At 48.9% G+C, this 14,969-nt stretch overlaps 1 protein-coding gene and 1 long non-coding RNA gene across 2 annotated transcripts in view; one reads left to right on the top strand and one right to left on the bottom strand.

Moving 5' to 3' along the window:
* LOC144301996 (uncharacterized) overlaps positions 1–1,888 on the top strand; it is a 39,140-nt gene extending 37,252 nt beyond the window's left edge. The window contains exon 3 of the long non-coding RNA XR_013368922.1: positions 308–1,888. This is a non-coding gene — a long non-coding RNA (uncharacterized LOC144301996). The remainder of the gene's footprint in view (positions 1–307) is intronic.
* Positions 1–14,969, bottom strand: part of BACE2 (beta-secretase 2) — a 79,616-nt gene that overhangs the window by 12,431 nt on the left and 52,216 nt on the right. The window contains exons 7-8 of the mRNA XM_077879268.1: positions 12,544–12,693; positions 6,594–6,762 (exon numbers count right to left, since the gene is read on the bottom strand). Of these exons, the coding sequence (XP_077735394.1) occupies positions 6,594–6,762; positions 12,544–12,693 (319 nt within the window). The remainder of the gene's footprint in view (positions 1–6,593; positions 6,763–12,543; positions 12,694–14,969) is intronic.

The following is a 14,969-nucleotide window of genomic DNA, read 5'->3' as shown; positions in this document are numbered from 1 at the left end:
CCAGGGATCCCTTTTAGTTCATTTTATGAATAAAGCTGCTTCTGGTCAAGTCTTTGGGTGGACACACATTCATTTCCCCACTGCATATACCTAAGAGTGAAGTTGCTGAGTCATAGAGTAGGAATATGTTTAACATTAGTAAAAATGTCAGTTTTTCCATTCATACTAAACAATTTCAGCAAACTGAGAATCCCTTAATTGAGGATTAGAAGGGAATTCCACAAACCTACTCTGTACATGAGACTATATGACTGCTTTCATAGAAGAATCCAAGCAACTCTAACAACTGTTTTTTTTTTTTAAACAGAGAATTCAGCAAGGTGGCTGGATAGAAGATTAATATACAAAAAACTCTGCAAGCCTATATACTAAACAACCGAAATGCAATTTAAAATATCATTTATAGTAACAATAAGAGCTAACAGGTATCTACCAATAAATTTACGTGTGTAAGACTTTCTTAGAGAAAACTACAAAATTGCTGTAGGACATAAAAAAAGACCTAAACAAATGAGAATTAGCACATTTATAGGGAAAAGACTTGTATAACAAAGACTTGATTTCTTCTCAAATTAATCTCTAAATCCAATGCAGTTCTAATAAAAATCCCAATAGGGTTCAGAGATCCTGACAAGTTGAAACAAAAGACAAGGGATTCCTTGGTGGCTCAGTGGTTAAGCATCTGCCTTCAGCTCAGGGGGTGATCCTGGAGTCTTGGGATTGAGTTCCACATCAGGCTCCTTGAATGGAGCCTGCTTTTCCCTCTGCCTGTGTCTCTGCCTCTCTCTGTGTGCCTCTCATGAATAAATAAAATCTTTAAGAAAAAAAAGGACAAAAGTAGCCTAGGGCATTTAAAGAAGAGTTGAGCCCCTGCTGAAAATTAAGTCTTATAACTACAGAAATTAAGCCATATATTATAGCACAGGGACAGCAACTATACCAGTAGGGCAGAAGAGAATGCTCAGAAAGAACAGATCCAGGTATATACTGGGTCTTGGTATATAACAAAGATGTTATTAAAATTTTGTAGATATCTTGCAAAATTAATTTAACCTGAATCTAACCAAGCCTCCAGACCTAAGTTCAAGTTTACAGAAATGCAGGCCACCTGGGTGGTTCAGGCAGTTAAGCATCTGCCTTTGGCTCAGGTCGTGGTCCCAGGGTCCTAGGGTCAAGTCCCACATCAAGTCCCACATCGGGCTTCCTGCTCAGCGGGGTGCCTGTTTCTCCCTCTCCCTCTGTGCTCTCTCTAGCTCTTGCTCTCTCTCAAGTAAACAAATATTAAAAAAGCAAAACAAGTTTACAGAAATGTAAGGTTAAATGAACATGTTGAACATATTAAATGATACTATTACAAGAAATCCCGACAAATCCGAATATGATATAGTCTACAAAACTGGCCTTCAAAAATACCAAAAACAAAAACACAGCTAAGGAAACCATTTTTTTGGGGTACCTGAGGAAATCTGAATTTGACCTATATAATACATACTACGATGTAAATATTTTTGATTTTTTAGATATCATAATGGTATTATGGTTATGTATGAGACTGTCCATATTTTTAAGATGTATTTATAAATGAAATGTTATAGAGTGAAATATTTAGGGGTAGAATGTCGTGATATCTGCAACCTACTTGCAAATGGTTCCAACAAAAACTACATATACATGTATACTGACATATATGGCAAAATGCAAAAATTATCAAATCTAGATAGTGGATAGTAAGACATCATTGTATTATTTTTAGTCTTTCCTGTATATTAAAATTTTTATAATACTGAAAATATTAGAGAGGAAAATATCTTCAATAAATAATACTGAGAAAATTGAATTCTTATAAAAAATTGGATTCCCATTTCATATTCTATGAGAATATGGAAAAAAGTACAGTGTATCTTTAGAGAAAAAAAATCTTTATTTTCTTAGATTGAAAAAAAAAATCTTAAATAAGGTACAGAGTAAAAGCCATAAGGAAGAGATCAGTATATTTTATCTCACTAAATTAAAAAATATATATATAAATGAAAGACAACAAAAATAGGTAGGAGAAATCCAGAGAGATTAGCAGATATTCACCACACATAAGCCCCCCATACCTAATGGATCAAATAAGAAGAATGTACAGACATTAAAAAAAGACTGGTAGAAAAATGTACATAAGCTATTAGCAGAAAAATTCACCATGAGAGAAAGAGCTCAAACACCCCATAAACCTATAAAAACCGCATCATCTCAGGGTGTTAGGGTGGCTCAGTAGGTTGAGCATCGGACTCTTGGGTTTGGTTTTTTTTTTTAAGATTTTATTTATTCATGAGAGACAGAGAGAGGCAGAGACACAGGCAGAGGGAGAAACAGGCTCCATGCGGGGAGCCCAATGTGGGACTCAATCTTGCGACTCCAGGATCACACCCTGGACCAAGGCAGATGCTCAATCACTGAGCCACCCAGGCTTCCCTGACTCTTGGTTTTGGCTCAAATCGTGATCTCAGGGTCTTAAGATTGAGCCCCATAAGGCCTTACACTCAGTGGGGAGTATGCTTGAGATTCTCTCCCTGCCTCTGCCCTTCCCCACCAAGTGTGCAAGCTCTCTCACTCTCTCTCTCAAATAATAAATCCTTTTTTTTTTAAAAAAAAAAAGTTCCATCAGTTCAGAAGTAATCACCCTGTGACACAATTTCATACATACAGATTAGCAAAATAACAAAAACAAAACAAATATAATACTTTGAGGAAATGAACATTCTTATGTAATCTGATGGTCCGGCTACTTGGAAGACAACTCTGACAGGAGCCATTAACACTGATGGCTGGCAAACCAAACCATCTAGAAATCACATCTTCAGAAGATCTTAATAGTGTGCAGGGAGATGCTCACTGCAAGTTATAATTGCAAGTATCAGAAACAATCCAAACAGTAATCAAGGCAGGAATGGTAAGTGACCTGGGGATATTCATACAAGAGGATACTATAGAGCAGTCAAAACAAGTGACCTAGTATTCACACCAACACAGAAAATGTAGTAAATGTGTAATGCTGAGTAATAAGGCAGACTGAAAAAGGATAGGCACAGTACTATAGAGCATTCATATACATTTAAAAAATGCCAAACCCCAAAACCAACCACCCTATATTTTGTTATATGGCATTTATTTATAGGTATCCAGTAGACAGCTTCTAAGGTGACTCCAATGACCCCAGCTCCCTGGTATTCACTTTTGTATAATCCCCTCCTACACTGTGCCAGGGTGGTTCTGTGCAACCAACAGAATAGGGCACAAGTGATAGCATGCCACTTAAAAAATTGGGTGAGCAAAGACTGTGGCTTCTGTCCCGGGTGCTTTGTTGCACTTCCACTCTCTGGAATCACTTGTTCTGGGGTGACCGGGTGCCCATCTTAAGGATGTGTAGGGCGCGATCCTGGAGACCCGGGATCGAATCCCACATCGGGTTCCCGGTGCATGGAGCCTGCTTCTCCTTCTGCCTATGTCTCTGCCTCTCTCTCTCTCTCTGTGTGTGACTATCATAAATAAATAAATATTAAAAAAAAAAAAAAGGATGTGTAGGGAAGCCTGGCGTGAGGTCCCAGTGGCGAGGAATGTAGGGCTCCTCTCACCTACCACATGAGTGAGCTTCCAGCAGAAACCCCCTCCACCCTGCTGAGAGACCCTAGATCCGAACCACCAGCTAAGCCCCCTCGATTCCTGACCCTCAGTGCCTGCACAAGGTCACACAGTGCTGCTAAATTCGGGGCTAAATTGTTACCAAGCAATAGACAACTAATCCAAGGCACTTACAACTATGTAGTGATTTTTTTTTTAAATTTATGATTTTATTTATTTGATAGCATGCACAAGCAGAGGAAGGAGCAGAGGCAGAGGGAGAAGCAGACTCCTCACTGAGTAGGGAGCTTGATGCGGGACTCGATCCCGGGATCCGGGATCACGACCTGAGTCGAAGGCAGATGCTTAACCGACGGAGCCCCACAGGTGCCCCATGCTGTGGAATCTTAAGTGTCTAGTAATTATGAGAAGAATCTACACCAGTTTCAGGATGAAGGGTCATTCTGGGGAAGGTAGTGGGGTGGGGCTTTAGCTGTATTTCTTTTCTGTTTCTATGACAAATTTTTGAAGAAAATATGACAAAATGTTAGCATTTGTTAAATCTGGGTGTTCTGTAAGTGTGCACAAAGCACATGAGATTTCCTAGGACTTAAATCATTTTGTTATTTAAAGCAAGTGATAAATTAAAAATAGACACTTTTAACGAGAAAAAAAAAAAGGGCAGTGTACCTCTTCCATTTATCACAGCGCTATAGACCACTGTCTGGCTCCTAATTGCAGCTTGGAGGGAAGTAATTACTTTAATGGCTAAACAGTTTGCACAGAAGAGGAGACATATCCATGTATATTCCCGCTGCTGGTAAAAATCAAATGTTTAAGTACCAAAATCTTAAATATGTTTTTTTTAAACAGTAGCAAAATAATAATAATAAACTTCTATAAGCACACCTCACAAAGGATTCATGTTGAAATGCAGGCGTGAACGTTGCTTTGCCTGGAGACACTTAATATTAAACTACTTCCAACAGCAATTCACTTAAGGAGACACGGCGATTACGCGCTCTGCGGTATTAAGTAAAGTGGACGATATGACGGCTGTTGCCATAGTAGCCTCTACTTTAATAGTGTTTAACAAGAGAACAGAAATTGTGGGGGAAATTGCCTTAGTGCTTAGTTCTCTGGGTTACAAGATGTAAAAATACAGCTGGGAGACAGAGTAGCGTCTCTGACTGTACAGTCCCAGGTCCCACCACAGAGAAAGGTCTTTCCCAGGGATACCTCATGTGCTAAAAACAGGTAATGCACTCTGAAAAGGTAAATATTCCCTCCCACCAAAGATGCCAAAATGACAAACCTCGAGGATTCCAAGCCTCCCCACCAATACAAAGTCAGAGGGAGCTGCGTTAACACTTAAAGTAGTTGCAGGGGCGCCTGGGTGGCTCAGCGGTTGAGCTGCCTTCGGCCCAGGTCGGGATCCAAGGGTCCTGGGACCTGAACCCCGCAGGAAGCCTGCTTCTCCCTTTGCCTGTGTTTCTGCCTCTCTCTCTCTCTCTGTCTCTCCTGAATAAATAAATAAAATCTTAAAAAAAAAAAATAGAACTTGCAACCATCGAATATGTACATGGGGTTGAGTGGTTTCATTTCTACAGCACGTGAGTTGGGCTCATGTTCCAGATGTTACATTTTCCCCTCGATATTTCTCTCCTTCCAAGCTCCAAGTTGTTATTTTATCCTCCAGGAACGCCGGTGTGTCCAAACAAGGATAGGAAGCATGCCCGACCTGCTTTGCTTACCACGACTCCCATTCCACCCCCACCTGAGTCAGGTGGTAAGACCTGAAATGTCCCCCTCAGGGATAAATCAGCTGAGCTCCTTTGATGTCTTGCCTGCACACCCTCATCTCCGTGGCTCTCCCCCAGACGCCCCTGTGGGTTCTAGATCCCCCTGAAGGCTTAGTTGGGGTTGAGGTGACCAGCACAGCTGGCATTCATGCCTGTCGCTCACTACTCCTGTCCCTGAAGGACCGTTTCATCCAAGTCGCACCTCCATCCCCACACCACGTGGTGACTCTGTGCCGCCCCACAGCCTCTAAATTTCTCCTGTCCCACGTCCTCGCTGCCTGTACTTTTCGCTGCCACACATTTGCTTAATTTTTCTCTCCGTTGGCATGTTCCCCGCCAACTCTGAATCCCATGTGCCAGGATGTGTCAGTCCCCTGAAATCCCACTGAGAAGCCCGGCTCACGCGCTCCCTCCACACGTCCCCAGTGACCCCAGCTCATGCCCACATCCAGGACTGGCCTTTGCAGTGCTAGCCTGGGCTGCTGCCCGAAGTACCCGACCCTCCCGCTGACCCGGGAGCTGTGTGGACACTCCATTCCAGCAAACTGTTCATGCATAGACATTTTCAAGTTTGGGGGTTTCCCCACCCATCAGCTTTCCTGCCCTCCCTCCTGGTTTCCCGAACACGGGCCCAACCCTCAAGCTGGGCTCCGCAAAACAATGCTGCTGACTCACCCTCACACCAGCTTTTCAATGGGGTTGTAAGAGAAAAACATGCTTCTCGATCTCATCATTTTAGGATTTCAAGAAATAGCAATGATAAGCATTTATTCCTTATTGTACAACAACCAAGATTTCTTTGAGGGGAAAAAAAATACACAGCTTATCCCTGATCTTTATTTTGGTTTTCCTATCAAAAAACTGTAACTCTTCTCCAAGGCCCCCCACCTTTATTCCAGGGTGTGAGATACTGTTTTAAGTCTAATGCAAGATAACTGTAATACTAACACTGATCACACATTTGCCAGGTGTCAAGCACGGAACTAAACGTTTTACACAGATGGCCTCACGTACTCCTTTCTGCAATCCTGTGGTGTGTCTCACTGATAAGACTGACCACGGATGATGGGCCTGCAGGGAACAATTCAGAGGCAACTCACCCATCATCAAGAGTTGCTTCCAAGTTAGTGAAGGGACATGATGCACTGTAGTTGGGGCTCCCTGTCTAGTGCAAGCATCGCTTACCTGCACAGGGGCTTGCTGCAAAGCCCACCCTCTTCCGAGCTCTGTCGAAGACCACGTAGAAGCCCTCCATCACGGTAGCACCAATCACCAGCGCGTTCGTGGAAGGTGAAATGCCGAATCGGTAACATTCATAATTCAGGCCAGCCCCCATCATGGGCTGGATGTAGAGCTGTTTACGAGGAAAGAGCAAACAAACAGGACAAAGCATGAATCGGGCAATATCACCAAGTTGTCAAGGCCGCGGAGTGTTCAAACCTGCCCAGGTGCCATGGCGGGGGCGGGACACAGGGAGGGAAGGGGATGACATCACATTGTCATCTGGAAGACGACATCACAAGCGTGGTGACAGACGTTACTGAGAGGATAAAAAACACGTGTGCTGCCTGTAAATATTCACAGGTGCATCCATACAGCTGTGCATCCATCAGTCCATCCATCTAGCACATGGCATCGCCAAGACATGCCTCCCTCAGTACCAGCAACAGGGATGAGGAACACACATTCCCTGCGCCCTAGAAGCTTCCCATCCAGGGAGGAGGCAGGTTAAGTAAATGTGGAGTGGGAAGGGCTCTGATGGGCCCTTCTATGGTACCATGGACCAGCTAATTCTCCCCCCTCCAAACCCTTCCTTCCATTGGCCTCTGAGAGGGGATTGTTTCTTCTTCACCCCAACACTGGCTGCTCCTTCTCAGGTACCCGTGTAGGGTTCGCTTTGCCTTCCTCACCTTTGAACATCAGAGGACCCCCAGGGCTCTGGCATCCTGGTGGCCATCCCCCACCTGTGGCCCCATGGCCCTAAAGATACTCCGGGGCTCTATGCTGATGCCCAAATCTTGACCTCCAGCCAGACCTTTGCCGCCATGGCCACACTTTTATGTCCACCTGCCCTACTCGCCACTCAACTGGCATCTCAAATGCAATATTAGAAAAACTGAACTCCGGACATTCTCCCCGTATCTGCTATTTTTCAAGGTCTTCCGTTTCAATAAATCTGTGATTCACCCACTTACTCAAGCCCTATAGCACCAGGCCAGTATCTCATTCCCTACAGGGAAACCATAACCAGAGGCTGCAGGCCTTCCTTTGAAATGGAATCTGAGTCCAATCACTACTCTCATCCCCATGGCTACAGCCCCAGTCTGGACCATTAGCATCCCCTTCTCTCTGAGAGACTGCAATGGCTCCTAACTGGCCCCAGGGTGCCGTCTTTGTCATCCTCTGCCAGAGAGAGCTTAAGAGTAGGCAGCAGGGAGGAAGCAAGGATGATTTATTTCCTCAGTCGGAGAGAGAAGAGCTGTGTCAAAGAGAAGACACAGCATCCCCACGTAGGAAGCCCCGACAGGGATGGAGACCATTTCTTGCACGGGCTGTGCATGCTCCATAAACACGACACCTGGCCCGTGAGGTCCTCCGGGGAGGTCAAAACTTTAAACAACCAGGGAGCAAACGGAAGTCACACCAGTAAGAACAATCCCTTTATTTTTTTTAACAGCAAAGTATTCAAATGCAGGCAACCAAGAGAATAGAGTGGCTTAGTAAGGCAAAATACCAAACATCTGGAAAAAAAAAAAAAAGGCAATAAAGGGCAAAATGAGTAGGAAAAAAGGACTTTCTTGTGAGCACTGACCAGCCCTCAAGTGGTAAAAGCACAAAGAAAGATTTTGGAGGACAAGCTTGGGAACCTGGCGCTTTGGGGCCTGAGGGAGCACGAGGGGTGGGGATTTTTAGGGGCTGCAGAGGGGCGACAGGGAAGGGGTGCCAGCTGGGAAGGAAAGCACAGACGAGATGGAGCACCGGCCACGAGGAGTGGGAAACACAGGAGCACTATTTAACGTCCCGAGCAGGAAAGGAAACCAGCAAGTTGGGCTGGAGAGAGCACCTACGATCAAACTGACACCCGAGGAAGATGAGCTTCACTGCCCTTGCCAGCATATGGACGATGTGAGAGACAGGGGCTGACAGGCAGGGGGTGAGCAAGGACAGAGTGTGGCAGCCCCTGGCGTCGTCAATGGCTGGACACGGGCCGGTGGCTGGGTCCAGGGAACCGCGCCCACAGTCAGAACCCTGCCCGAGTGGTTCGTCTGTCTGCAAGCCCTCCTCCGAGGCAAGGAATCCTTCATTCTATGCTTCGCTCTGCTCCTGGTGTCTAGGCTTCGGGGGTATGGTGGGCACACAGGAGGGCCTCGAAGGGTGCCTGTGACACGAATAAGCGGCCCTAAGCTTGATCAAATGAAACATGCAACTTCACAGGATCAACATGAATGAGGCAAAGGCCGGGGATACATTGGGGGCTGCGACAGCACCTTCCCCTACCTCTCTGCAAGCAAACCCTAGGAATGTACATGGACCCACAGACACACACAACACACCCCTACCTCAGAAGGAACTAATTCTATAATAAAACCCAGTCAATTATCACATAGCATGTAACTGATGATACCAATGCAAAAATATGCAGACTGAATTTGTATCTTTTACTCTTTGTATGTGCGTCCCAGCTGACTGCCAATAAAAGTTCCAGACTGTCGATGCTGTAACACGCTGGGAAAGCTGAAGTATTGCTGGATCTCAGAATAAACTGTCTGCCTTAAACTAAAATAGCACAAATAGACCAACCAGTGGTAGACTGAAATTATTTACATTTTTAGGGTTATGTGGAAAAGAAAACCAGAATTTGCCTGTGGGCTGGGGTTGGGGGCTGCTTTTGTAAACAGGCCAGAAAAGATTTAGCCCATGTGTTTTGGGGAAAGAATGGAGACAGATGAAATTTAAGATAATTGCCTTTGACACAGCTCCCTTCTGCACTAGTGAGCATATGCCAATCTAGGGCTGCTGATGCCAAAAAGGTCCTAGGGCAGGGGCCTCATCCTCAGACTTTGGAGGGAAGGGGCCCTGATGATTGCCCCTAAATGTGAGGGATGGATGGCAGGCAGGCAGAGCTGCAGTGTTAGGAGACGACCCCCCCACCCCGCCCAGCGCTGACCCCAAGGGCTGTGTCAGTGGCACGCGGAGCTTGTGAGGTTATTGGCACGTGATGGTTCACAACTGCCCAACAAAGCCTTTTCCAAAGAGGCAATGGAAAGAAAACGAAATGGTAAAGTTTGAGTAAGGAATCAGGAAAACAGGGATGCCTGGGTGCTGAGCTCAGTGGTGGAGCATCTGCCTTTGGCTCAGGTCGTGACCCCGGGGTCCCGGGATTGAGTCCCTCATCGGACTCCCTGCAGGGAGCCTGCTTCTCCCTCTGCCTGTGTCTCTGCCTCTTTCTCTGTGTCTCTCATGAACAGATAAATAAAATCTTAAAAAAAAAAAAAAATCAGGAAAACAGCAGGGAAAGCAGATTTTTAAAAACCAAAAATGTGAACATGTCAAAGTCAACCAAAATATATCTACAGTCTCATGAGAATACTACTGATTTCTCAGAAGCAGAGATAACAAAAAGCAAAGGCAATGCTCCCAAAGCTCCAGGACTGTATTTCCACACTTGGCCGTGCTGGGTCCTGGGACCAGCTGCTGAGCCCCCAGTGACCTTCCCGCCCTGGTGGCTATTAGCTGCCCCGAATGGAACAGATTTCCCCCCAAATGCCTGTGTTTTCTTCTGCTTCCCCTGAGTTCCCGAGTCTGCCAACCAGCCCCCCTGCCATTTATTTACAATTACACGCTCATCTCTGTCCCGAAGTGAGGCTTTGACTTTAGTTACGAACCACACTGAGGAAATAATGTCCACGTCGTGCTGTTCGACCCACCAAAATGTAATCATAAAAATAAATTATTTTAAAGATGCAGAGAACATAGCGCTGTATGCAGGGAAAATGTCTTTGGCAAGTATTAGGATTTCTCCCTTTATGGTTAAAGGGACAGACGGGGAAAGGGCTCAGTGATCTGCTCAGAGTTACAGCATGCGTCAGGGGCGGAAATGAGCACGAAACTCAAGCCTCGGGTTCTCGGGGTGTGCAGGCGTCCTCTGTCCAGCCCTGTTTCTCCTGAGCCTCTCAAGCAACCTTCCCCAGGAACCCGCCCTTCCTGGAGGGTACGTGTCCCCACGTAGGAAGTGGACAAGGGGAAAGGTGGTAGTAGCACTTCCTTTTTTCTCCTGAAAATACTCCTCCTTCCTTGTCCCCCAATTCCATCCCCTTTATCCCAAAGTCACCGAATCATAACAAAGACACATTGATCTGTGTGTTCAGAAAAAAAAAAAAAAAAGAAAGAAAGAAAGAAACCAGTGAGGGCGCCTAGGTGGCTCAGTGGTTGAGCATCTGCCTTCGGCTCTGGGTGTGATCCGGGGTTCTCAGATTGAGTCCCACATCCGGGTCCCCACAGGGAGCCTGCTTCTCCCTCTGCCTGTGTCTCTGTCTCTCTCATGAATAAATAAATTTTAAAAATATTAAAACAAACAAACAAACAACGATTACACCCTGGCCTCCACTGTGCGCTCATGCCAGGGAAGGAGCAAGGACCTTCAATCTCAGGGTTCTCATCTTCAAGGAATTAATGTAACCGAAGAAGAGCTCTAAGCATGTGTATGTGCTTTAAAAAAAAAAAAAAAAAGCAAAAACAGAAGTCAAATGAAAAAGGCAACAGCACAAAACACCCCCTCGAGGGATGACCGCACACCGGGTAAGCAGACCGGGGAACACGCGTTACCCGTCTGAAGGGCAGGCTCACAAATGGGTTATTCTGCTCAGCAGACGTTCAACAAAAGAGGGGTTGTTTGAGTTGGATGTTGAAGGATGGGAAGAATCTGGATATGCAGAGGGCGTGTGGGGGAGAGGGCATTCAGGCTGGGGGTGGCACAAGCAAAGGTCAGGGCAGCAGAGCGAGCACGAAGCCCAGGAGGATGCTGACCCAGTGAATGGAGGGTCAGGGGCACAGCAGGAGGCAGGCTGGAGGCCGGGGAAGGGTCCCCTGAGGCCCGGGGGGCGAGTGGGGTGCCTCAGGGAAAGGGCACGTGTACACACGTAGCCGGGCTCAGTGCTGGCTCACAGCAGCGACAGGAGGCCGCAGGCTGCCACGGTACTAAGGGCAGTGAGGAGAGGACTGGACTACATGGCGTGCACCTGGAACGTCCCTGAGGGGGACCTGAGCCAGAGCCTTGGGAACGTGGGGGGAGGCGAGAAGCATGGCCGAGCAGGGCACAACATGCTCTGTTTGAGAGACGCTGAGGAGGAGGCAGCAATGATGTACTGAACGTGGAAAACAAAAGGACGTCTTCCTCTCTCTGAGGGTCCAGTTTTAGTCCCCTCTTTAAAACAACATACCCTGGAGCCCCTGGGTGGCTAAGCGGCTGAGCATCTGCCTTCAGCTCAGGTCCTGGGATTGAGTCCCACATTGGGCTCCTGCTCCGCAGGGAGCCTGCTTCCCCCCATGGCTTCTCTATCTCTGTTTCTGTCTCTCATGAATAAATACATAAAATCTTTAAAAATAAATAAATAAAAGAACATATTTTGGTGCCACGGTGGATGTTGCACAAATGTCCTCAATTCTTGGCCTCCTGTGCCGTCAGGCCCTTGGGATGTGACTGTGCGGCCAGCCCCTTCTGCCGGCAGGTGGGTCCACCTCCCCAGCCCAGGGAACCTGGGATGCCTCCACCCTGTGAGGGTGCACAGCACGGGACAGGGTGGCCTGTGGTGCAGGGAACGTGTCCCCCAAGGTGGGAGTCAGCGGCCCCATCGCTCCACCGCCAAGCGGCCTCACCATGAGCAAGGCCACCCTAGAGGGCTGGTGGGCCACCAGCTGACCAGACGTGTCGACCAGCCTCCCGAGAGCAGCACGTCTGCTCGGACTCACGAGCTGATAAGGGCCGCTGGTTTTGTGGCCGTTTGTTACACGGCGTCATGTAGCCATCGAAACCTAGCACAGATGCGGTACCCACCCGGGCGCAGTACCCACGAAGTGCCTTATTACTTCTGGGTGCCGCGTGGTTAGGGAGGGACGCACAGGTCCCCGTTCATACCTGAGGCAGGATGGTTATGCGGAACGACTGGCTGGAGTTCTCGTCTCTCAGGTAGATGGAGATTTTAGGGAAGTAAGACCAAGGTGTCTCCGAATTCGTCCAGCAAGCCAGCTGGGACCCAGTCCAGAAACCATCAGAGAATTCTGGAATCTGGACAAAACGAGATCACGTGAGAAAGCATGACTAGTCTGGCGCATCAACAGGAAACAGTTCCCGGCCCCCCTCATCCCGTGCCAGATGCCTGCAGCAGTAAGCAGTGTTTCCCTCGGACGGTGGGGCCGAGGCAGCCGGCCTCGGGAAGGGGAACGGGGATGACAAATCCTTAGCTGTTCAGCTCCCCGGGCACGGAGAGCACCTGTGGGTGTCGGGTCGGGCTGGGAGCCCTCTGCTGCCCCAGTTGCTCCTCCAGAAGCCCTGTGGGTGCAGTAACATCACCCCCTGACCCCCCACCTTCATAGTTGAGGAAACCAGAGCACACAGAGGTGCTGCAGGCCGCCCAGGGTCTCAGTACTGCACAGTGACCCTTTAGAAGACGGAACACATCCTACACGGGGCCCTCCGGCCCTCTTGGGCATCACCTCTCCTTTGAATTAGGAGCGCAGCACTCTTCCTCCTGGTACTGAGCCCTGGGGGGGCTGGGGCTCTCTGCTCTTCTGGAACATCCTTCTCTTTCTCTAGGCATCAGCTCAGATGCCACCTTCCAGGAAACCCACCCCACACGTAGCTCTGTCCCCCAGGTCCTTCTGCTCGTAGCAGTTACAGCTCCACAGTCAGGGGTGTAACTGCTTCTGTTCTCTTTCACACACTAGGATCTGAGTCCTCTAAGGCCAGAGATCGCGTTGTCTCAGGACCTCTAAGGACACGGGTTGTATTGTCTTAGAGCTTACAGGTCTGACACCTTGCCCGCAGGAGAAGCTCAGGAAACGTCTGTGGGGAAAATGAACAGCCAAGAACACAAGCGTGCCCACCTGAGCCTCAGGTCACAGGTCTACCGGAACCCAGGACAGGTGATGCCACCTGCACATGCCCACTAGTCTCAAAGGCGCCAAGTTAACTACAAATAACTCCTGCCATCTCACCAGGGTGAGGGAAGGTTCTGGAGCAGTCCTATCCTGCAGCTTATGTGAGCTAGGAGAGCAGGGACCCGGCAAGACTAGAGGAGCAGGGGCAGGGCTAGGAGAGCAGGGGATGGGGCGGGGCTAGGGGAGCACAGGGTGGGGCTAGGGGAGCAGGGGATGGGGCGGGGCTAGGGGAGCAGGGGATGGGGCGGGGCTAGGGGAGCACAGGGTGGGGCTAGGGGAGCAGGGGATGGGGCGGAGCTAGGGGAGCAGGGGCGGGGCTAGGAGAGCAGGGGATGGGGCAGAGTTAGGGGAGCAGGGGATGGGGCGGGGCTAGGAGAGAAGGGGACAGGGCGGGGCTAGAGGAGCACAGGGCGGGGCTAGAGGAGCACAGGGCGGGGCTAGAGGAGCACGGGATGGGGTGGGGCTAGGGGAGCACAGGGTGGGGCTAGGGGAGCAGGGGATGGGGCAGGCTAGAAGAGCAGGGGATGGGGCGGGGCTAGGGGAGCACAGGGTGGGGCTAGGGGAGCAAGGGATGGGGTGGGGCTAGGAGATCAGGGGATGGGGCGGGGCGAGGAGAGCTTGGGACAGGGCAGGGTAGGAGAGAAGTACCGGGAATAAGGGGGGACAGTCAAGAGAACATCCCTAGGAAGCTGAGCTAAGGGCCAGAGGTGGTAGGAGATGAGACTGAGGGAGGGCGGACAGAGCATGGAAGCTGCCTCACTGGATAAAACAGATGGCAGCTGGGGGGGCTGGTGTACCAATAGGAAGGAGCAGGAGCTGAGGGTCCGAGGGTATCTTCATGGCCTTGGTGTCTTCATCAGAAATCATTTGTCAGAGATCTGAGCTTTGCGGCAAGCGGGTGTGACTCAGGAGTCCAAGTGGGACTTGCATACCCACCGGTTGAGTCTAAACTCCTGTCTAGCCAGGCGCACCCTGGAGTCACTGATGGGCGGATGGGAAGTGACGATGTGGCTCGGGTGGGATCCCCTCCGAGAGAATACAGGAAGAAGTGAGGGGCCTAGGACCCACCCTGGATCAGGCCAGCAAAGGAGACACCCATGAAGAGGGCGCAGGGATGGGAAGTCAGGAAGGAGGCTGCTATGAAAGTGGAGAGAAGGTAACACAGGTAAGCAGGGATGGTGCGGAGACCAAGCAGGGCAAGAACTGAGAAAACCAGGGGTCACTGGACGAACTCTGGGTGCCCCGTGCTGCAGAACCACATATGGCAGCTGCGAGCCCGCCTACCCTCCCACCCTCTTGGGCCAGACAATGGGGAGAAAATGCCTTAGGGTTTTTCATCCATCATTACATGGAACATCCATAATGAAAACTGTTAGTGACCAGTTAGTAAAATTTGTAATGTTG

Source organism: Canis aureus, chromosome 30, assembly GCF_053574225.1.
Source record: "Canis aureus isolate CA01 chromosome 30, VMU_Caureus_v.1.0, whole genome shotgun sequence".
Taxonomy (NCBI): domain Eukaryota; kingdom Metazoa; phylum Chordata; class Mammalia; order Carnivora; family Canidae; genus Canis; species Canis aureus.
The sequence above is the reverse complement of the archived record's forward strand: the minus strand, read 5'-3'. Positions and strand labels throughout refer to the sequence as shown.